The 24,319-nt window shown below is 41.6% G+C and overlaps 2 protein-coding genes across 4 annotated transcripts in view; one reads left to right on the forward strand and one right to left on the reverse strand.

Annotated features, from left to right (window-relative positions):
• Positions 1 to 24,319, reverse strand: part of LOC120558615 — a 411,267-nt gene that overhangs the window by 352,196 nt on the left and 34,752 nt on the right. The gene's annotated exons all lie outside the window — the stretch shown is intronic.
• Positions 6,490 to 22,195, forward strand: LOC120558614 (S-antigen protein-like). 2 transcript variants are annotated; one of them, XM_039799672.1, is made up of 5 exons: positions 6,492 to 7,414; positions 10,980 to 11,273; positions 12,029 to 12,082; positions 12,519 to 12,572; positions 21,203 to 22,195. In XM_039799672.1, exons 1-5 carry the CDS (start codon positions 6,971 to 6,973, stop codon positions 22,064 to 22,066), a joined length of 1,710 nt encoding a protein of 569 aa, XP_039655606.1. In that variant the 5' UTR covers positions 6,492 to 6,970; the 3' UTR covers positions 22,067 to 22,195. The 2 variants fall into 2 exon arrangements, with proteins under 2 accessions (XP_039655607.1, XP_039655606.1); XM_039799673.1 differs by lacking the exon at positions 12,519 to 12,572 and having other exon boundaries at positions 6,490 to 7,414.

Consider the following 24,319-nt stretch of genomic DNA (forward strand, 5'->3'; position numbering starts at 1 on the left):
CGAGACAAAGATGTGCTAGGCGTTGTGGATCTCAGCTCTCCTTCATCTCCTGGTTGCAGCAATGACTCTGAGACCGTTCGTGCACGTTTAAGGTTCCTAAACAACGACTGTTACAACCTTTACCTTTTCTGGTAATGATTTTCACACTCTCAGATCACTGGGAGCTAGCCTAGCCTAGCCTAGCCTAGCATACCGACAAGCTACATCCAATCCGAACCTCACTGTCTGCTGAATTTGCGCAGAAACAAATAAATATAAACATGACCAGTTTTTTTTAATTGTTTTTGAAAACTAAACATTTAGACAATTTTAGCACAAATTATGAGATTATTTGCCGATTTTTAATAATTCTTCACCAAATTATAATATAGTAATGAATGTTTTTTGAGGAAATGTTTTGGGTGGGCCTGTTGAAAAGTGGGTGGGCCTAGGCCCGTCAGGCCCACCCATAACGCCGTGCCTGCCCACTATCCTCCAAAACAACTAACTAGCCTCTGGTCTTCGTGCAGTCACATGTGGTGGGATTTTATGCACACAAAACGAGCGGAGTGGAAAAGACAACCAAAAACCTGGCGGCCCCTCCCACATCCACGGAGGTGCTCCGGAGCCGATGTAGGAGAAAAGGGAAAAGGGAAGCTCTACCCACGTTCACTGCCACCTAAAACAAAAGCACCACGAGCCTCCTACGGACACTTGCTGATAATCCTCAACAGGAGAGGACTCCCACCTAAACAAAAACCCAGAACAGGCCCAGAGTGACTTGCTAACCAAATTTAGCTATAAAGCTAACTGAACAAAAGGAACACATGGCTCTCAATGCTCTCTCCAATAATATTGGCCATACCAAAGCATCCCCTCAAACAAAAGTTTAGCAATCTGAACTAAACTAACAAACCTACTAACCCAAATGAACTACAAAAAAATAAAATAAGCCAAACTACAAATAAACAAATCAATAAGGCAAAAACAATCTAGACAAAACTTTAACCAACTATAGAAAATTGTCAAAGTAAACTAAAATACTAAAGCAAGACTAAAGTATAATTAACTTTAACTTAAAGACAAGCCCCCACTTGTCACAAACCGGCTCATGGCCTGAGGGGACACTCATGGCCTGAGGGGACACCAACAACAAGTATAGGCCAATCAAAAAGATACTTTATTGTAAATCTATTAACTTTAAACAAAGAAAAACGGAATGAGGTGTGACAATGTCATAATGTAAGGTGTCTGTAAAGTGCATGGATGAGTGAATCTGTATGGGTGTAAATGACTGAGTGGAAACTAAGTAAAATTATAAAGGAACAAACAAAAACAGGTTCATACCTGGAGGAGCAGAGAGAGAAAACAGAGAGGTTAGAAGCAGCTTAAATACGCTGAGCCCAGGTGGCTCCAATCACTAACGACCCTCTGCCTGTAGGAGGAACCTCCCCTGCACTGCAGAGGTGGGGTCGTAACTATATATATATATATTAGGGCCGGGACTTTAACGCGTTAATTAAGATTAATTAATTACAGACTTTAATGCGTTAATTAATTACACAAAAAATTTTTTTTACGCATTTTAATCACACTAATTTTTGCACCGCGGGACATTTCTCACTGGATGAGTTTCGGCGGACCGATTATACTGGCGCACCAACTATATCGTTCATGACTTCAGACCATGCTTCAGCCGACAACAAACCACAGTGAACATGAACGAAGAAGCTGACGAGACCGCTTTGGTTGGCCCCGCGGATGGGACATTTTGTTATAAAAAACGAACGGATGGAAGCGTCGATAAGAGAGCATGGTTGTGTGCGAGCTATGCAACAAGGAATTTGCACATCACCGGAGCACATCGAGCCATTTAGCAGCTAGCGTGGACGTTAGCCCGACTCCGAGTACAGGGATCCACACCCAACCTGCACTCCACCAGATGACTGGTTTAAGGACCAGGGTAACTAGTCTGAATGGACTTGAAAGTATTGTGTTTTACTAAAGAAGGTCTACCTACCTATAGGCTACCTGAATTTTTGAAATGTACTATATTTCTAAATATGCTATTGCTACACTTAATGGCAAAAATTGCACTGGTCTGCTGGACTTGGTTGAACAAAAATAAACAATATTTTGTTGCTTAAGCTTATGTATTCAGTCATTCAATGGTATACTAAAAATCCATGTGAAAAAAATGACTTCTCACTGTTCTCAGGTCAAATATTTATGCAATTAAAATGCGATTAATTTCGATTAATTAATTACAAAGCCTGTAATTAATTAGATTAATTTTTTAATCAAGTCCCGCCCTAATATATATATATATATATATATATATATATATATATATATATATATATATATATATATATATATATATTTTTTTTTAAAACCTTTATTTAACCAAGTATGCTGTTGACAACAGGTTCTCATTTGCAACAGCGACCTGGCCAAGAAAAGCATATGCTTGAAAGACAACAGTTTCACATTCAATACAATACAGGAATACAGAATACAAAAGGCTTCATAAAGGCTACATAGAGTACAAATTAAGTAGGCATTACAAGCCGGTGCAAAGTGAGGTGTAAGAAAGTCGATGGGTATGCGAAAGTGATATGGTAATAACACAATATACATGAATAGACAGACTATAACACTGCCGAGATGTAGTGGAGAGCCAAATAAAACAAAACCGTTAGTGCAAATTATGATCTAGTTAGTGGTGTTGAATCAGTTATAACACAATATATATGAATAGGCAGTCTATGTAAATGCTGAAATGTAGAAGATCCAATATACAATTAGTGCAGATTGTGGTCTGGTAAGTGATATAGGTCAGTAATTATACAGTTAACCGGAATATACAGTCTTTATAATTGCTGAATGTACTGAAAAGTCAATATACATGCAAATAGTGGACTAGGTAGTGATGTAGATCAGAAATAACACAATATACATGAACAGTCTATATAAATGCTGAGATGTAGTAAAGAGATACAGTTGGTACTAAGTGTGGTCTTGATGATGATGTAAGTCCGTAATATCACAGTATACATGAATGGACAGAATATAAATGATGAGTGTAGTAAATATTCAATATAAAGTTAGTCCAAATTGTGGTATACAAAAATTGTATGACAACAAAGGTTGGATGAATGACAGTTGAGCAGGGGCGGATCTACCGGGGTGGCATAGGGTGGCAAATGCCACCCTAAAAGAAAGCCTTGCCACCCCTGCTGCCACCCCAGTTGGCAGCAACGAATTACGGTAAAAGTTATGGCCAATTTGACAATTTACGAGCGTGCGTCTCCAATGTCCGACTACAGTGAATGCAGCATAAGATGACGCCAGAGCCAGAGAGACGGTTTTGTTTGGGAAACTGAGTGGCGCGAAGCGAGGGAGCCAGGAGTCGCAATGAATGGAGACATAGGAGGAAAGAGGTCAAAATGGATTAACATCTATCAAGAAATGAAATTATAACCAAAGCACAGTGCTAGCATAGTTGCGATGCTGATTTTGAGATGATAAAAATCAGGTTGAAGAACATTATTTCGCCAACTATACAATGTTACTTAGGGTCTGACGTTTGTTCTCTAAAGTAGGCTACAAAAGCTAATATTGATTCAACGTCTGTCAAGGAAAACATTGTTACTTTGAACCTTACAGAAATGAAGAGGAAAGGTAGCATATTCAGTTTTTGTCTCCAAAGAGAAAGGCGAGAGAAATAGAAAATGAACAAGTGAGCAAGGTAGACGGAGAAGATGAGGTGGAAGGAGAGAGAAAAGAGGTGGAAGGAGAGAGAGAAGAGGTGGAAGGAGAGAGAGAAGAGGTGGAAGGAGAAAGAAAAGAGGTGGAAGGAGAGAGAGAAGAGGTGGAAGGAGAGAGAGAAGAGGTGGAAGGAGGGAGAAAATGGCAACAGAAACGTGACAGAGACAGAATACAAGGCCAAGGCGACCAGGGACAGGAGGAGGTGGGAGAAGACCACAGAGGTGAAGATATGGAGGGAGAGCATCACCAAGAGGAGGAGGGAGAAAGAGAAGATATGGAGGGAGAGCATCACCAAGAGGAGGAGGGAGAAAGAGAACGAGCAGGGCTCAGACAGTGAAAGGGAAAGCAGAGTGCCTGGGCCATCACCAATGATCTCCAGTCAAGCTGGTCCACACGGTATGGAAATTGTTGATGCATAGTATACTAGTAAGTTAGATAAGTTAGATATGAATAAGAACAACGACTGACCAAGCTTAAATATGAATAATTAGGGAAAGTTGTCAGTGTGAAAGTGTGATGAGATGGGGAGTTGAGTTTTTATATTTTGTATAGAATGTATTTTAGATCTATTGCTCAGATTAAATATAAAAAAATATATATATATATTAATAAAAAAAAAAAAATAATGAACCTAAAAATCCTCTCCCAGGCTAAAATGTTAGCATGTGTTAACACAGTCTGATGGTTAGAACTAATCAATGACAGTTCCTAATCTTGTACTAATGCTCCCTGCATCGCTGCCTCTCTGACACAGTCCAAAACAGTTTGCTTCCCCTCTCACACATCTGCCTCTCATCACCTGTGTCTTAACTTAATGCCTTTCCTGTGATAATGCCCCTTACTTCTATCATACTTCTATCTCCTGATGCCCCTTACTTCTATCATACTTCTATATCTCCTATTAAGTGAGATCACATTGTATGGTCACTTATTCCTAATATGAACTGTTTAAAATGAAAACTCAAATGCAGGACACGCATTTGAGATGAAGTTTGTCTGGATGAGTTTGTAAATGGCAGCCTGTGCCCTTTTGTAGTGTGTACATACTATTTCGCATCAAACTGTGATAACTGATTAAATTCAGTACATACAGTGCCTTGCGAAAGTATTCGGCCCCCTTGAACTTTTTGACCTTTTGCCACATTTAAGGCCTCAAACATAAAGATATAAAACTGTAATTTTTTTTTTGTAACAACAAGTGGGTCCCAATTATGAAGTGGAACGAAATTCATTGGCTATTTCAAACTTTTTTAACAAATAAAAAACTGAAAAAGTGGGCGTGCAAAATTATTCAGCCCCTTTACTTTCAGTGCAGCAAACTCTCTCCAGAAGTTCAGTGAGGATCTCTGAATGATCCAATGTTGACCTAAATGACTAATGATGATAAATAGAATCCAGCTGTGTGTAATCAAGTCTCCGTATAAATGCACCTGCTCTGTGATAGTCTCAGAGGTCCGTGGAAAGCGCAGAGAGCATCATGAAGAACAAGGAACACACCAGGCAGGTCCGAGATACTGTTGTGGAGAAGTTTAAAGCCGGATTTGGATACAAAAAGATTTCCCAAGCTTTAAACATCCCAAGGAGCACTGTGCAAGCGATAATATTGAAATGGAAGGAGTATCAGACCACTACAAATCTACGAAGACCCGGCCGTCCCTCTAAACTTTCAGCTCATACAATGAGAAGACTGATCAGAGATGCAGCCAAGAGGCCCATGATCCCTCTGGATGAACTGCAGAGATCTACAGCTGAGGTGGGAGACTCTGTCCATAGGACAACAATCAGTCGTATACTGCACAAATCTGGCCTTTATGGAAGAGAGGCAAGAAGAAAGCCATTTCTTAAAGATACCCATAAAAAGTGTCGCTTAAAGTTTGCCAAAACCCCCCCACCTGGGAGACACACCAAACATGTGGAAGAAGGTGCTCGTCATATGAAACAAACCAAAATCGAACTTTTGGCAACAATGCAAAACGTTATGTTTGGTAAAAGCAACACAGCTCATCACCCTGATCACACCATCCCCACTGTCAAACATGGTGGTGGCAGCATCATGGTTTGGGCCTGCTTTTCTTCAGCAGGGACAGGGAAGATGGTTAAAATTGATGGGAAGATGGATGGAGCCAAATACAGGACCATTCTGGAAGAAAACCTGATGGAGTCTGCAAAAGACCTGAGACTGGGACGGAGATTTGTCTTCCAACAAGACAAATAATCAAAAAAAAAAAACAAAATACACACTACAATGGAATGGTTCACAAATAAACATATCCAGGTGTTAGAATGGCCAAGTCAAAGTCCAGACCTGAATCCAATCGAGAATCTGTGGAAAGAACTGAAAACTGCTGTTCACAAACGCTCTCCATCCAACCTCACTGAGCTCGAGCTGTTTTGCAAGGAGGAATGGGCAAAAATGTCAGTCTCTCGATGTGCAAAACTGATAGAGACATACCCCAAGCGAATTTACAGCTGTAATCGCAGCAAAAGGTGGCGCTACAAAGTATTAACTTAAGGGGGCTGAATAATTTTGCACGCCCAATATTTCAGTTTTTTATTTGTTTAAAAGGTTTGAAATATCCAATAAATTTCGTTCCACTTCATGATTGTGTCCCACTTGTTGTTGATTCTTCACAAAAAATTACAGTTTTATATCTTTATGTTTGAGGCCTGAAATGTGGCAAAAGGTCAAAAAGTTCAAGGGGGCCGAATACTTTCACAAGGCACTGTATACGTCTGACATATGTTGCCACCCCTCAAAAATTCCTGCCCCCCTCTCACCACCCCATAAATATTTTTCTAGATCCGCTCCTGCAGTTGAGCATACATGGGCGGATGAATAGTGCAAAAGGGCGTAAACAGAATATGATAACAGTGCAGATAAAGATGTGCATCTATGCAAATATGCAACGGGGCATGACAGATATAATGGATTGCAGTAATGCAATAGGCGGGTGCAGAGCATGAATGATGGAGAACAGTTAGCACATACTGTAGCTCAGACAGACGAACGTTGAAGGGAGTTAGTGAGATAAGAGTTTTGAGTTTCAGGGTTTTTTGTAGTTCATTCCAGTCATTAGCAGCTGAGAACTGGAAGGAGAGGCAGTCCAAGGGGTGGACTTTAGGGCTGACCAAGGAGATATAACTGCTAGAGCGCAGGTTGCAGGTGGGTAGAGCTATGGTGACCAGTGAGTGTAGGTAGGCTTTAAACTTTGCAGCAAAGATGAAGAACATCTTTCCAGATTTTGCACTCAAACAACTCGGCTTCTTTTTCGCAATCATTGTGATTTTTTTCTACAATGTTGTGCTTGACAGGGATTACGAGTGCAATTGTGATGCAAGATGCCGTGACTGCATTGTCTACATGGCTATGCCATCTGGTATTATATTTTTTTTACAACTCTGGATGGACAAGACATTTATACATAAATGTGATACATCTACACGTAAATCTTGCTATAACGGTTGTTGTTATGTAGTCTATCACATTATGAAGGCAGCTTTTGTCGGCCTGCTGTGGTTTACCTCTGTGTTAATCGATGGAGACTGGTATGTTTGCTGTGAGATAAATCAGTCTGAACAACAGAAACAGTTAGCCTGCAAAGACAAAAACAACCGCACAGCTGAGGAACGAACATCCATCGCTGAACTGAAAAATGATTCAAGGGTGAGTTTTTCTTGCTTTCTACAAATCATGTCAGTCTGTTATTCTGTTTTTTCCTCCGCACACAAAGGCTGGTTGTAGTCAATTATTTTATTTCTTATATATTGAGATCTTGAGTTTATCTTTGTCATGTTCCTGCTTTTATTCTGTCTTTGTCACTTGTCTTCCTCCTTTTGTCTGCTTTCCCTCCTGTGTGAATACGTCCCCGCCCCTAATGCGTTTCACCTGTTTGTTTTCAGCTTCCCCAGTCCCCATGCATAAATACTCACCATTCCCACTTACCTGGGAGGTATTTCAGGAAGGAGGTTTACCAAACTCTGAGTCTAACCCTGATTTCTTAGTTGATTTACCCTAAGATGGAAACTCAGACTTTTCGGTTTCAGAAGAGCTGATATGAGTTGGTTCAATCAACTCAGAGTATGATAATGCGTATGCACCACCACAATAAAAAGGCAGCATGAATGGAGCCATGATTCTATGATTCACCATGGTAACAACCACAAACAAACTGGTCGGCGGAAATACTCATGCGCACAAACAGTGAGTTAAAAAAAAGCAACACAGTGGCTGCTGCAAAAGAGAGAGAATTTGCGTGGGAGAAAATTGCTGCTAGAGTAAATGCATATATTCCAATATAGTGTATATCATATTTAATCATAAGTAGGCCCTATAACCTAATATTGCTGGTAAAATGTTATTGGACCTATAATCTATTTCATTTAGGTGCAATCCTGCGGGTGAAAAGGTACTACACCTAATCCCATTCTGAGGCTGCAGCACCATCATTATCAGAATTATAATCTGTAATCTTTTATTTCAAAGGGTTTACATCATTCACCTGCAATACTGTGGAGCTCCTTTTAAAAACGTTTAAAACACGTTTCAGAGCGAGTCACACTCTTCTGACGGTGCTTTGCTACAGCGGCTTTACTAAAATGCTCCGCATCACCAATGTTGTAAAGACAAATGCCGTTTGCAAAAAAACAGTAATGCAACACAAATAATCTGCTGGGATGTAAGAGCATAGATGGGTGATGTTAGTGATATGAGGATGATAAGGTTATGTATATACGTTAGTGATATGAGGATGATAAGGTTATGTATATACATTAGTGATATGAGGATGATAAGGTTATGTATATACGTTAGTGATATGAGGATGATAAGATTATGTAGGCTACATAACTAATCGACTGGGAAGAAAAACGATACCACTCAAATATGAAAATTAAAATGTCGGGGCTTCAATATCATCTCCCGACGTATGTTTAACTCTCTGTGAAGTAAAGCAGCTTCTTCATCAATGACATTGTAGACAAAAGGAAATGCCATGTTTTGAGAAATAAAATGTTTTATAGGCTAGTCTGCCTAACACGGTTAATGTTTTTTTATTCATGCCGATAACAAATTGCGATAAAATGCGCCTGATCCAGACTGAATGAATGAATGAGGAAATGAGAGAGTACTCTGTCAGAGGGAGGAGACTGAGAGAAATTTGAGGTTTCTTAAAGAAAACCTGCTGGTGACCAGGTTAAGTTCACAGGCTCAGTTACCATAGTAACTGACTCTGAGGTTAAGTTACCTCTCTTTCTGAAACAGAAAACCCAGAGTTTCCCTCATCTCAGGGTTAACAAACTCAGAGTTTTCACTAAACCTGCTTTCTGAAATACCACCCTGTGCCAGATTGTAGTTGCACGCAAGTCACTCTCTCCAGCGTTATTCGCAGTGTCTGTTTTCCCAGTGTTTATCCAACTAATGCTTTGTTCCTGATGATGATTTTTGCCTGCCACATTTTTAGTACCTTTGCCTGCATTCGTTCTCTGAACAAAAAAAACCTTACCTGTGATTCCCTGTCTGAGTCGTGCATTTGAGTCTGCCATTGTACCGTGATAATCTTGGTGTTTATTTAAATGGATTGGTTTTACTAGACTCCATGTAAATGATCAGGACTTTTAGCATGTCTAGAGCCAGCATATCTCCACCAGACTCCATGTAAATAATCAGGACTTTTAGTGTGTATAGAGCCAGCATATCTCCACCAGACTCCATGTAAATAATCAGGACTTTTAGCTTGTATAGAGCCAGCATATCTCCACCAGACTCCATGTAAATAATCAGGACTTTTAGCTTGTATAGAGCCAGCATATCTCCACCAGACTCCATGTAAATAATCAGGACTTTTAGTGTGTATAGAGCCAGCATATCTCCACCAGACTCCATGTAAATAATCAGGACTTTTAGTGTGTATAGAGCCAGCATATCTCCACCAGACTCCATGTAAATAATCAGGACTTTTAGCGTGTATAGAGCCAGCATATCTCCACCAGACTCCATGTAAATAATCAGGACTTTTAGTGTGTATAGAGCCAGCATATCTCCACCAGACTCCATGTAAATAATCAGGACTTTTAGCTTGTATAGAGCCAGCATATCTCCACCAGACTCCATGTAAATAATCAGGACTTTTAGTGTGTATAGAGCCAGCATATCTCCACCAGACTCCATGTAAATAATCAGGACTTTTAGTGTGTATAGAGCCAGCATATCTCCACCAGACTCCATGTAAATAATCAGGACTTTTAGCGTGTATAGAGTCAACATATCTCCACCAGACTCCATGTAAATAATCAGGACTTTTAGCGTGTATAGAGCCAGCATATCTACACCAGACTCCATGTAAATAATCAGGACTTTTAGCGTGTATAGGGCCAGCATATCTCCACCAGACTCCATGTAAATAATCAGGACTTTTAGCGTGAATAGAGCCAGCATATCTCCACCAGACTCCATGTAAATAATCAGGACTTTCAGCGTGTATAGAGCCAGCATATCTCCACCAGACTCCATGTAAATAATCAGGACTTTTAGCTTGTATAGAGCCAGCATATCTCCACCAGACTCCATGTAAATAATCAGGACTTTTAGCGTGTATAGAGCCAGCATATCTCCACCAGACTCCATGTAAATAATCAGGACTTTTAGCGTGTATAGAGCCAGCATATCTCCACCAGACTCCATGTAAATAATCAGGACTTTTAGCGTGTATAGAGCCAGCATATCTCCACCAAAAAGTCCTAGAATAATAATCTGAGTCCGTCAGCAGCAATAACAGAACTTGTAGTGGACTCTAACTGCTGCTGAACATTAGTCCTGTAGGGTTACATTACAGCTGGGTTCTGGTTTAATACTGGACCAGTTTCAGAGACTGTTGGTCCATCAGACACTCAGACACACAAACATGGAGACAGAGAGTCCAGGGTGAAAAAACTAAGTTAGCCTTTAACTTACAATGTAAAATGCCCATTATTGCTTTATTTTTTTACTCATATTACCCTTCAAGATTTTCCTTTTAATAGATTTAACTTATTACTTATACACACACACACACACACAATCTATTTCATGCGTATGCTGCAGTTTTCCATTATACAAAATAGCCTCTATTTGAAGGTCTGTTGTCCGAACACCATAAACTCATAACTTCAAAGTAACAGAATTTTATTAAAACTATGAGTGTTTCTCATCTTCTGTTTTGATAATATAACCATCTTTGTTGCCCCTTTTTCAGCTTTGCGGCATGCTTTTACTCTTGGGTATCGTCGTTGTGGCTGCCGTTGGCTCTTCAATTGGACGGAAGAAAAGCCGTGGCCGCCCATGCTGTACGGGTTCATGTCGTTGCTGTACGGATCCAGATTGTTGCCGTACGGATTCAGATTGTTGCTACACAAACATTCTGTATGAGGAAGTGAAACTGGACGAAGAGGAAAATGTGCTGAAAAAGATGATGAAAAAAGAAGCAAAAGCAGAGGTGAAAGGACCCCTAGAAAACCATTGGCAGGAAACAACGGGAAGACCCATACAGGTTTGTTTCTGATCTAATGACTCAGCTAATCAGTCCCCTCAGGAATAGTGCCACCTCGCAAATTCGACTAATCACTGGAGCTTCCCACGACTTCCACCAATCACAGCAGTCAAACGCAACGCTGAGAGCCACTGAGCAAGCATTAGTACTTGAGTCATTTCTTTGGATGAGAGAAGTGGGACTTGAACATTTTGCATGTATTATCTGCTCTTTGTCCGAATGCACAGTTCTACCCACCACATGCACACACACAGACATACTCACACACAGACACACATTAACACACATGCATACACACACAAACACACGCAGACAGACGCACACACGCAGATGCACGCACACACACACACACACACACACACACTAACACACACACACACACAGACGTACACACACACCCACACGCACCACACAGACATGCACACAGACGCGCGCACACACACCCCTTTTAATTTTTGAAGAATTATACAAAAACAAAATTCAATTCAATTTTATTGCAACATACATACAGAAAACATGCAACTTTTATCGCAATTTATTTACAAAAGCTGCCACAAAATCAGACCTCTTGGGCAGCAACAATCCCCCCCCACCCCCCGGAGGGACTGACTAATCAGTTCTATAATCTGCTCAATAGACCATTAATAGCTTTGTCTTCATCAGTTTCCTATAGTTTAAGAGCCCAAACATTTGTATCACTTTTAATACAAACTGATTTTATTTTTCTTTCCCTCATTGTGTGAAACTGTGTGCAGGTGGAGAGAAAATGGCTCCCTCTCCAGGTGCGTCTTTCACCGACAGGAAACCAGGTAACGTATCAACGTCTGTTAAGCTTCATGTCTTCGTCAGAGTTTAGTATCTTTATCAGGGGACTGGGACACACATACGCACACAAACCCACACACACACAGACACACACACACACGGAGACGCACACACACACACACCTTTTTTTTTTTGGCAATTTTTACTGTTTTCACAATTTTATTGCAACAGAAAGAAGTCATGCAACTTTTATCGCAATTTATTTACAAAAGCTGCCACAAAATCAGGCATCTTGGGCAGCAACAACCCCCCCTCCCCCCTAGAGGGACTGACTAATCAGTTCTATAATCTGCTCAACAGACCATTAATATCTTTGTCTTTATCAGTTTCCTATAGTTTGAGAGCTCAAACTTTTTTATCACTTTTAATAAAAAACAGATTTTATTTTTTCTTTCCCTCATTGTGTGAAACTGTGTGCAGGTGGAGGGAGAATGGGTCCCTCTCCAGGTGTGTCTTTCACCAACAGGAAACCAGGTAAAGTATCAACATCTGTTGAGCTTCTTGTCTTTGTCAGATTTTAGTATCTTTATCAGTCCGATATCTTAATAGAACTGCCATTTCTTGTATGAAACGCTTTGCAGTAGAAAGGAACCCTGTCACATTCATCTATTTTAACCTTTTATATGTTTTTAACACAATAACAATATTCATAGGCACCACCTGACATTACAGTACTTTGAGACATTTTTGTGTCCAGTCACAGCATAGCAACCCAAAAGACTGATCCGCGATACACACAGGAAGATTCGCCAAACACACTGGCTCGCAGCTTTAATTAGGGCCCGAGCGCCAACAGCGGCGAAGGCCCTAATGAAACTGAAGGAATTATTGTTTCTTTCTTTCTTTCTTTTCCCGTCAAATGAATTGCCTTTTTGAGGGGCTTAACATATTCAAAAACGTACCAAATTTGGCGGTCGCATAAAGTCTGGTGAAAATGTACGTATTTTAAGCCGCCCAAAATTGGCTCGCTAGCGCCCCCTACAAAGTGAAAAAAATTGAGCCCCTGCAGTGCGTTTAACGTAGACTCACGAAACTTGGTACACATATGTAACATGTCAAGATGTACAAAAAACGTCATTATAGCCATATCCTAAACCCAACAGGAAGTCCGCAATTTTGATTTCAAAGTTCGAAATTAGTGCGATTTTGGCCATTTCCACATGTCGTACTTTAACGAACTCCTCCTAGAGATTTCATCCGATCAACTTCAAACTCGGTCTGTGCCATCTTAAGATGTTAAAGATGAAAAGTTGTTAAAAGAAAAACTTTCCGTCATAGGACGTGGCCGTGGCGGGGGCCATTTTGTGCGTTTCGCCACCGAAACAGGAAGTGGCTGTAACTCGAGTGTACGTTGTCCGATTACCTCGAAACTTTTCAGGATTCATAAGAGTCCAACCCTGAGGACAAATTAAGGCCGATATTTACTTAAAGTCATAGCGCCCCCTAGTGGCAACAGGAAGTAGGCCTAAAAGTCAAGGTGCTATACTTTAACGAACTCCTCCTAGAGATTTCATCCGATGGACTTCAAACTTGGTCTGTACCATCCCAACACCTTAACGATGAAAAGTTATTAAAAGAAAAACTTTTCGTCAAACGGTGTGGGCGTGGCTTGGCGGCCATTTTGAGTGTTCAGCGATGAACAAAGAAGTTGTTGTAACTTGAGTGTACGTTGTCGTATCTGCCCGAAATTTCTCACGATTGACAAGGGTCCAGGCCTGAGGACACCTACAGGCCAAAATTGACTTTTGGTCATAGCGCCCCCCGCTGGCAACAGGAAATGCGCCTTATATGACAAACATCATCCGATTTACATGAAACTTATAATGTGTGGTCTACATGTGATACTGAGCCGCCCCCTATAATATGACCACGCCCACTTACACAGGTCACGCCCCCTTTCATAACATTTGAACCGTTTAAGGTAGAGTCTTGTGTGAGGTGTCATTGAACTCAGCAGAGACTTCATTCTTCATTGGTGATGGTTTGGCCTGCCCCCTATGCTTTAGACACGCCCCCTTTCACAGCTAATGAAATGTATGATGTAGAGTCTTGTGTGAGGTATCGTTGTACTCGGCGGGGAGTTCCCTTTTCATTGGTGACGATTTGCGGTTGAAATGCACGGTCGCAAGGAGCGGTGTCCGCCGGTAACCCCAACATGGCAGAGGCATGAGGGCCCGTCCATCGCTGCTCGCAGCTTTAATTTCAATAATAATTAATGATAACCTGTCTTTCCTTAAAGGAGAATTCCGGCCGCCTTTGTGCTTCTTAAAAGACACAAATGCAATTAAAGCTGCGAGCAGCGATGGACGGGCCCTCACGCCTCTGCGCGCGTCGGGGTTACCGGCAGACGCCGCTCCTTGCGACCGTGCATTCGAGTGGCACTCAGACGCCGCAAATCGGCAACAATGAAAAGGGAACTCCCCACCGATTACAACGATACCTCACACAAGTCTGTATGTCATACAGTTCATTAGCTGTGGAAAGGGGCGTGGCTAAAGCATAGGGGGCGGGTCAAACCATGACCAATGAAGAAGGAACTCTCTGCTGAGTTCAATGATACCTCACACAAATGTTATGAAAGCGGGCGTGGCTTATGCATAGGGGGCGGGCCAAACCATCATCAATGAAGAAGGAACCCTCTACTGAGTTCAATGACACCTCACACAAGACTACCTTAAACTGTTCAAATGTTATCAATGGGGGCGGGGCCTGAGTAAGTGTGTGTGGTCCTATTATAGGGGGCGGATCAGTATCACATGTAGACCACACATACTAAGTTTCATGTAAATCGGATGATGTTTGTCATATAAGTCGCATTTCCTGTTACCAAAAGTCAATTTGGCCTGTAGGTGTCCTCAGACCTGGACCCTTGTCAATCTTGAGAAATTTGAGGCCAAACTGAGGACCTGTCTTCCACTCCCTTGATAGTATAGATTTCAATTTTATCTATAGTTTCAAATCATAGCAGAAGTTATCTTGGGGCACCTTCCTCTCCTCGCTGACAGTAATCTGTCTCAAGGCCCGTTCACGTTGTACGCGGCATGCGCTGCGCTCGCCGCTAGGTTGTCCTATTCCCAACTATATGTGTTGTTGGGCGCAGCGCAAATTTACGTCATACATGCGCCAATAGTTGGATGCAATAGTTGGATTTACATCAGACGAGCAGTACGCAACATATGTAGGATACACAATAGTGATTAGGTGGCGAAGATGTTTCTGTCTTTGAACCAAAAGAAAGCCTTGGCACTTGCCCTGGTTGTGAGGAGAAGACGGAGGAAAGCACCCGCAGCAGCAGCAAGAAAGGTGTCCAGAGAGCAGTTGGGGGAATTCCGGCTGCAGGAGCTCCGCTTTCACTGTGACCGGTTCCAGGGGTCATTTTGGCTCAACAGGGAGTAGACAGTCTGCTGACGAGAGTCGGGCCTACGATTTCGCGGATGGGTTATGAATGGGTTTTCATTTCTAAATAAAATGATGCATGTCAACACTATGTGTCATTGCATGTTTACATATGAGATGTCTGCAGTTATTGCAGTTATTGCAGTTGGGTATAATAAAGCTAAGCTATGAGCCTGAATTCATACATCCATCATCATTTATTCATACTCTGGAAAACACTTTAATGCATATGTGCGATTAATTCCTCCAAAACTGGAGCTTACGCACTTGGAAATAGGTACAGTTATTCCGTGTAATGGCCATATACCTAACTACCTATATGTGAACTTCAATGAAAACGAACATGACTTCAAGTCCAAACATATTTTACTTCATATAAACATACAAATACAAATATATCCTATAAATACCTGTATGGAGCTGTATATCAACTTGGTATTTGGTTTTCGCAGCTCACAACAGGCTACACTTCTTCTCAGTTGCTTTGGCACATTTCTCAGATCAGAGATGACAATAATGTGTCACATAGAGAATAGTGCTCCCTTTCATGTGCATTGTTCATTACACTATACTTACAGAGTGAACTGTTAAATATGGACTACAACACAAAGCAGATTGACTATCTTGATATAAACAATGGCGTAAGGACTTCTCAGTTTGATTGGGTCATTGGTATAAATACTTGCTTCGGACATGTTAATAAAAGATTTCAATCAAAATACACGCTTTTGCAGGTCAGTCACTATGCGGTGCAGTTTACACCAATTGTTTTAAGAAATGCACTCACTGTTGTGCAAATGCAAATTATTATTTAACAAATGCACCAAAGTATCTGAGAAAAATTTAACATAGTTATGATTGTATTTCAATCGAGACATGTCCATGTTGTTTTCATAGCTAAAACCAACCTGAATGATTATGATTGAATGTATGACTAGGAAGCTACAATAAGCTGCACATCTGGGGTCTCATTTATAAAACTGTGCGTAGGATCCTTACTATAAGTGTACGTGCGCCTTTATTGACTACCTTTATTAATAAAATCTTCCAAATCAGCAGGCATTACGGCACTCGGGGACAGCTTCGATATACCAGACGTATATAATAAGATTTAACAGAACTATATATTATATCCAAACAAGCCTTAGTGATGAAGTTGAAGATTATATATAATATTTATGTAAAAGAACACTTAGCTGTCTGACATTTCCCTCTGAAAACAGCCAGTTTCACCCAGAGTGGCGAGAACCTGTATTTGGACCGGGATGGCACGGTTCCGGCGCGTTGCCCTCTCTACTGGACCCAATTCAGTACATAGATCCAAGAGCGCAGCTATATTACTATTACAGCTACATTAGGGAATTTAAATCGGCATATGAGCCAGTCATCGTCATGGTCCCTGAAGTCTCTTTTTCTCCTGATTCTTCCATTCCGGTCCTCCTGCAGGACCAGCAGTGCCATGCAGCATTACGCATGGGGTCAACGCAGTATTTATATGTTTAGTCTACAACAATTTGTGATTGTTAATACCTTGCTAAAATCACAGCAACAACTAGTGGTATCCCCCACCCCGAGATACAATTTGAAATCAAAATGTAATAGGCAAACACACTTTTCTTCATGCAGGGTTTGTTATAAACAGTGTTACATTTTAGACCGATAACAAGGACATAGAGCGTAACGATTGCGCGAGAGCTTAACGGCTGTATTGCCAGACTTTGACATTTGATGATATATGCACAGTTTTAAAGATAGATATTTAGTTATTTACACTGTGGTCTGCAGTTATCTAATGGTAGAGTATTTGATGATATCTGGTATTTCATGGAGTCGGGCCATCTCCTCCTCCTGCGCTCCGTAGTGGACAATGTGACGGCGAGACAGCGCCGATTAAATATTAAGAACACATTTTTATTTAAGATTTCAGTTTATGGAACCATTATCACTGAGTACAAGCACAAATAACACTGCTGGATTTAATCTTCATGGTAACGTGGATGATATGGAGTGAAAAAATGTGCGAGGCATCAATATTTTTATTTTTTCTACTCTTATAGTTATTCCCATTTACTTTTTGCAGTCTGACTTCAGTTCACCACCTCCATCTGCGTCGCCAATTCCTATTTTGTCTCCATAATGTGCGTACGCACGGTTCAGAGTTTGCGTGGAGGACCGCACATTCTCCCGTCAAGTTTGTTTTTTATAAATCACAACCTTTGCGTGGGATGTGGCGTACGCACGTTTCAGCCCCGTTTTGTGCGTACGCCACGTTTATAAATGAGACCCCTGGCATGCCTATTATGGTGGAAATATGCACCACAGCATAGTTTTGCGTCCGAGGTCTCTGTACGACCTCGAACTTGTGTCGTACAGCTCTGGGAGATCGCTGACGGCCAAAATCAACCTCTCGTCCATGTTCCGTTTGTGGATCCACATGTATTCGGTGTTTATTTTTTTCTGTTTTTTTCGGACATCTGAATGCATGTCACAGCGCACCGCAGCCCCTCTAGCGCGTGCCGCGGTCAAAGTTGAACCATGTTGAACTTTGACCACTGCACGCGCAAGAGCAGCCAGCCGCAAAATGCCGTTTGCGCTGCGCTTTGCTCAGCGCAGCGGCAGACCAGTTCTTGCGCGCGCAAGCCATTGACAATAATGGGTTTCATAGCGCAGCGCTGCTGTTTGCGCATACAATGTGAACGGGCCTTCAGAGATCAGTAGATGGAGCTGCTGTATCCTGAGTCTGACAGACTGTAATCTACACAAAGTTCAATAGAGGGCTCTGCTGCATCAGTTTTACACATAGACAGTATATAATGGACCAGCAGACCCCGTGTCTCTGGACTGAGACCAGTGAAGGATATCAGAAGTCTCTTTCCCGGTGCTGGCTGAGCGTTACTGAGCAGCCTCCAACTGAGCTTGAAGACGTAGATGTGACGTGAGCAACCTGTCTGAAAGTGTGAAGTCTTCTGGTAGCTGTGCCGAGAGAAATCTCAATCATTCCCAATCTCACAGAGACGGAGAGCGTAGGTATATGTAAGGAGATAACGTAGGCACAGGCTAATTATTGATCACTAACATGCTAGTTAACATTAGTAATTAAACTTAAACAGCTAACGTATGTCCAAACTGACTGCGAGCATCTCCTGTTCTATACGGTAATTCCTCTACTGTGTGACAGTAAGTCTCGTGGTTATGACACAATCGTTAGCCTATTGTTATAAAAGCGTCTGCTACGGAGCCATAACGTGAGCTACAAGGTAATGGAGCCTTTTATACATTGTCGTGTTTCTTTAGAAATAAACAATGGACAAATAGAGTCTTTAAACGCTTCAGATGTAAAGTTATTCTCTGTCAAAGTGACGTCAGAATGAATGGGAGTCAATGGGATGCTAACGTCTGGTGATTGTTTTGTAGCATCAAAATAGCGCCATAGGAGGTTTGAGTTGTGAAGCGAAGCTTACCCCCTTGGTTTTACCAGAGCCGTATATTAGAGAGAGTTTGGCCAACTAGGGAATCTAATGTTCTGAGCTATCCCGTTATGCGATTGGTTCTGAGGTGGTCACGTGTTTCGTGGACTCCATGTTGGATACCAACATTTATCTGATTCCCATTCACATAGTTTAGGGAATAGTGGAAGACTATAATAAATTATTTAAAAAATGACATAAAGAACTTAAAAATGCCCAACTGTTGCGCGTTTGGCTGCAATGAAAGACAGGGAAGCAGCAAAAAATTACACAGCAGGAGCTGAAAAAGAGCAAACTAGAGGGCAAGTGACTGTACTCCTTATTGTGTGAGGTAAATGTCAATTTCTCTCTACAACTTATGATAACTGTGACGAGGGAGCAGGGAATTCGGACCCAAACGCAGAGAGGAGGTAGGCAGGCAGAAGGTGGTCAAACTGAGGTATTTAATATAACAAAAGACGGCAGTACAAGGACTGGAAACTCATGAACTCAAAAACTGACGGCAGGAGCAAACAGAACACACGAAGGAGCAAACACCAGACATGGGGAAGGACACAAGTCACAGGGGAGAACACAAGGGCACGGATACAAACTGAACAGGCATGGACACAAAACGATTCGACAAAAGACAAAGGGAACACAGAGGCTAAATAATGAGGTAATAAACAAATGAGGGACAGGTGATACAACAGGTGAAACACATCAGGGCGGGACAGGACAATCAACAAAGGCGGGAAAACACCGAAAGTAAAGCTAGACATGACAAGACAGAAAGCAGACTATCAAAATAAAACAGGAAACAGGAACACAGACAGAAAACATGAGGACAACTAAACACAGAAACGTGACACAACACAGGACACAGTCAAGAGGGGATAAACACGATAAACAGGGAGAAAACTAAACAGGAATCTACAAAACCGGATACAGACAACAGAAATGAACCAACAGGTTACATGAAACGGAACAAAATGCAAAGCAAAACACTGAAACCATAACAGATAACAAATTACATAGGACAAATATAGTAATACCATCATTAATGAAGTTAGCCATGCCTTATGCTAGTATTAGCTTTTTCACCAACACTCCATATACGTAAATGCTTGTGATCTTTCCATAGTCATGACTTGAATTTAAGCTAGTCTGACTTCATTTGTCATCTGTGACTCAGATGTAATATACTGTGACCACACAGGTCACATGTCATTTATGTTAACTTAGATCACCTAATATTATAATTCATAACTTAGCCTCGGTTACAACAAAATAATTATTGGTAGCGTGATAATGTTACAGTCCTGTCCTACCTTTACACCTGACTAAAACACACTTTTTACCCGTATGCTGTCGGTTGGATTATCATTGTAACTTTGTTTAGAGTTCAGTTGCTAGTCATGATGTTTTTGGAAGTACAGAAATCCTGTGTTTGTAGCACAAGTAAGTTACTGAATGCCTTTCTGTCTTCCCTCCTGACATGGTCACTCACTACATGGGCATTTTTTAGAGGCCCATTTACGATATAGAAGGTCAATATACACTGGAATATTTCCCTGAGGGCCTTTTACATATGGACAAACGTTGATAATAACATGTATATGCCTGTTTATATGTGAAAATAAGTGATTTATTTCAAAATAGCATATTTGTCCCATAGGGTTACACTGTAGAGTCATCTGACGATGGTATCCAATATGGCGCCCATGATTTCAGTTGGAAATCCTGCTTCTGTCCTGCAGTATTTACAGATGTTTCTGTGAGACTTTCTTCATGTGTCTGATACCTGGATTTACTTTACAGAATAAAAATCCACAGAAAATGAGGATTTTCTCATCAAATTTTGGGATTTTCTCATCAGATATATTTTTAAACCTTTATTTATTCAGGGAAGGATCACTGAGAGGCAGCCTCTCTTTTGCAGGAATGCCCTGATCACATTCACACAGTTCCACATTCACATCTGGAAGCTGCCACAGTCTGACCTGCTGGTCACTGAGCAGCGCCACTGGAGCGGTTGGGGTTAAGGGCCTTGCTCAAGGGAACCTCAGTGGTGGTAATGAGGGAGGGACAAAGCACTGCTCTTTCACTTTCCCCACCCAGATTTATCCTGTCGGTCTGGGGATTGAACCGTTGACCTCCCGGTCACAAGCTCATGTCTCTAACCTTTAGGCCACCACTGCCCTATCAGATAGATTTGAGGTAAATTGTTAAAGAAATAATGTGTGTCTGTTGTTTTCCCAGACACAAGACCAAACGCCTGGAACAGACACGGGACCAAACCTTGGAGCAGACACGGGACCAAACCACGGAGCAGACATGGGACCAAACCTTGGAGCAGACACGGGACCAAACCTTGGAGCAGACATGGGGTCAAACCTTGGAGCAGACACGGGACCAAACCTTGGAGCAGACACGGGACCAAACCACGGAGCAGACATGGGACCAAACCTTGGAGTAGACACGGGACCAAACCACGGAGCAGACACGGGACCAAACCTTGGAGCAGACACAGAACCAAACCTTGGAGCAGACACGGGACCAAACCACGGAGCAGACACGGGACCAAACCACGGAGCAGACATGGGACCAAACCTTGGAGTAGACACGGGACCAAACCTTGGAGCAGACACGGGACCAAACCTTGGAGCAGACATGGGGACAAACCTTGGAGTAGACACGGGACCAAACCTTGGAGCAGACACGGGACCAAACCTTGGAGCAGACATGGGACCAAACCTTGGAGTAGACACGGGACCAAACCTTGGAGCAGACACGGGACCAAACCTTGGAGCAGACATGGGGACAAACCTTGGAGCAGACACGGGACCAAACCACGGAGCAGACATGGGACCAAACCACGGAGCAGACATGGGACCAAACCTTGGAACAGACACGAGACTAAACCTTGGAGCAGACACGGGACCAAACCTTGGAGCAGACACGGGACCAAACCTTGGAGCAGACACGGGACCAAACCTTGGAGCAGACATGGGGACAAACCTTGGAGCAGACACGGGACCAAACCTTGGAGCAGACACGGGACCAAACCTTGGAGCAGACACGGGACCAAACCTTGGAGCAGACACGGGGACAAACATGCGCTGATCGGGCTTGGACCCCTAACAAACAGCAGAGCAGCCAGCAGGTGGTGACTCCTCCCACCACCATCAAGGTTTTCCTCTCTATTTACTGTAAGACATACCTGCCAACATTTGGTTTTCAAAATATGGGAGATTTGTGTGGGGGCAAGGCGGCGCGGGGAGTGGGGGGGGTGTATGTTGAATAAAGTGATAAAAAGATCCTTATGTAATATGTCGGAATAGTCATAGTATAGTTTGTCGAAAAAAGTGTAAAGAAGCAATAATATAGTATATTAAAAAAGTGATAATGTCATAATATATAAAAAAAAGTGATAAAAAGTTTGAGACACATCTTCCAGTGACTGTTTTATGTGCTGTGGTTTATCGACCTCCAAAGTTTAATAAGGATTTTATTCAGGACTTTGCAGAGTTTAAAGATGTTTTTAACACTGTTGGGTCTAGTATTTTATCCTTGGTTAACTCATCTCTCAGCTCGGGGTGTGTTCCAGCTGCTTTTAAACATGCTGTTGTGCAACCACTTTTAAAAAAGAAAAATTTGGATCCGTTAGTTTTGTCTAATTTTAGACCTATTTCTAAACTACCCTTTTTATCTAAAGTCTTGGAGAAGGTTGTTTTTAATCAACTTCAATCATTTTTAGATGATTTTAGTATTCATGAAAAGTTCCAGTCTGGTTTTAAGCCCCGTCACAGTACTGAAACTGCCCTTCTAAGAGTCTACAACGATCTTCTCTTAGCGGTCGACTCAGGAAACTCCGCTGTTTTAGTGCTTTTAGATTTGACTGCGGCCTTTGACACTGTCAACCACTCTATCCTTTTATCCCGACTCAAACAAAGTGTTGGCATTACGGGCATTGCCTTAAAATGGTTTGAATCTTACTTGACAGATAGGAGTTTTGCTGTCCACATTGGTAACTGCTCTTCATCTGCTGCCCCTCTTTCTTGTGGGGTCCCCCAAGGTTCCATTTTGGGACCCATGCTATTTTCTCTGTACATGCTGCCCTTAGGGTCCATTTTAAAAAAACACAACATGTCTTTCCATTGTTTTGCAGATGATGTACAAACCTATTTGCCTGTAAGAAACAATGAGAAGGACACTATCCAGCCGTTGTTAAACTGCTTGAGGGATCTCAAAATATGGTTGGATCAGAATTTTCTTAATGACAATAAGACCGAAGTTGTTGTGTTTGGACGTGCTGAACATTTCAGTGCCTGTGTAGATACTTTCGGTGCTTTAGGCTCCCAAATCATCCTTTACCAGAAATCTGGGAGTGATTTTTGACAGTACTTTTAAATTTGACAAACAGATTAGTTCTGTTAAAACTAGCTTCTTCCAGCTGAGACTTTGGCTAAGGTTAAGCTTTCCTACTACGCAAAGACTTTGAAAGAGTCATACATGCATTTATTACGTCCGTTTAGACTACTGTAACTCACTGTATGTTGGATTGGATCAGTCATCCCTTGCCTTACGCTACAGTTAGTCCAGAACGCAGCATCTCGACTTTTAACCAGGACTAAAAAGCTGACCATATTACACAAGCTCCATTGGCTTCCTGTTTGTTTCAGGATTGAATTTAAAATTGTATTAATTGTTTTTAAGATCTTAAATGGGTTGTTGCCTTCTTTACTTATCGGAGCTCTTACATGTCCACCGCCTGTCAGAGCACTGAGGTCGTCCAATCAGATGCTCCTCGATGTGCCCAGATCCAGGTTAAGAACCAAAGGTGACCGAAGCCTTTTCAGTGGCTGCTCCAAACCTCTGGAATAGTCTACCTATTCATGTAAGAACCTTCGGACCATTGAAACGTTCAAGTCCATGCTTAAGACCCTCTATTATTCATTGGCTTTCAATTCAAGTTGAGCTTTGATATCTTGACCTTATTGACCTTATTCTTTTTCTGCTGTCAGTTATTTTGTATTGTACATTGTGCTTTGTTTGTGTTTATTGTCTCGTTGCTTTTGGAGCATGTTAAGCACTTTGGTCAACTGAGGTTGTTTTTAAACGTGCTATATAAATAAAATTGGACTGAACTGATAAAAAGTTACAATATAGTACGTCAATAAAAGTCACAGTATGTGTCGAAAGAAGTCATAATTTAGTATGTCACAAAAGTCATAGTATACTATGTCGAAAAAAGTGATAAAAACGCTATAATATAGTATGTCAAAAAAGTGATTAAAAAAGTCATGGTACGTAATACAAAGTCAGATGAGGTGGCAGAGTGATTAATGCTAATCCATTGTGTGTGTATGTGTGTGT

Source organism: Perca fluviatilis, chromosome 5 (genome assembly GCF_010015445.1).
Source record: "Perca fluviatilis chromosome 5, GENO_Pfluv_1.0, whole genome shotgun sequence".
NCBI lineage: Eukaryota > Metazoa > Chordata > Actinopteri > Perciformes > Percidae > Perca > Perca fluviatilis.

Excerpts from the sequence above, each read along its gene's own strand:
- LOC120558614 (XM_039799672.1), top strand. The coding sequence starts at position 6,971 with ATGAAGAACATCTTTCCAGATTTTGCACTCAAACAACTCGGCTTCTTT. Across the intron at positions 11,274-12,028 it reads CAACGGGAAGACCCATACAG|GTGGAGAGAAAATGGCTCCC; the intron begins GTTTGTTTCTGA and ends AACTGTGTGCAG. Across the intron at positions 12,083-12,518 it reads TTTCACCGACAGGAAACCAG|GTGGAGGGAGAATGGGTCCC; the intron begins GTAACGTATCAA and ends AACTGTGTGCAG.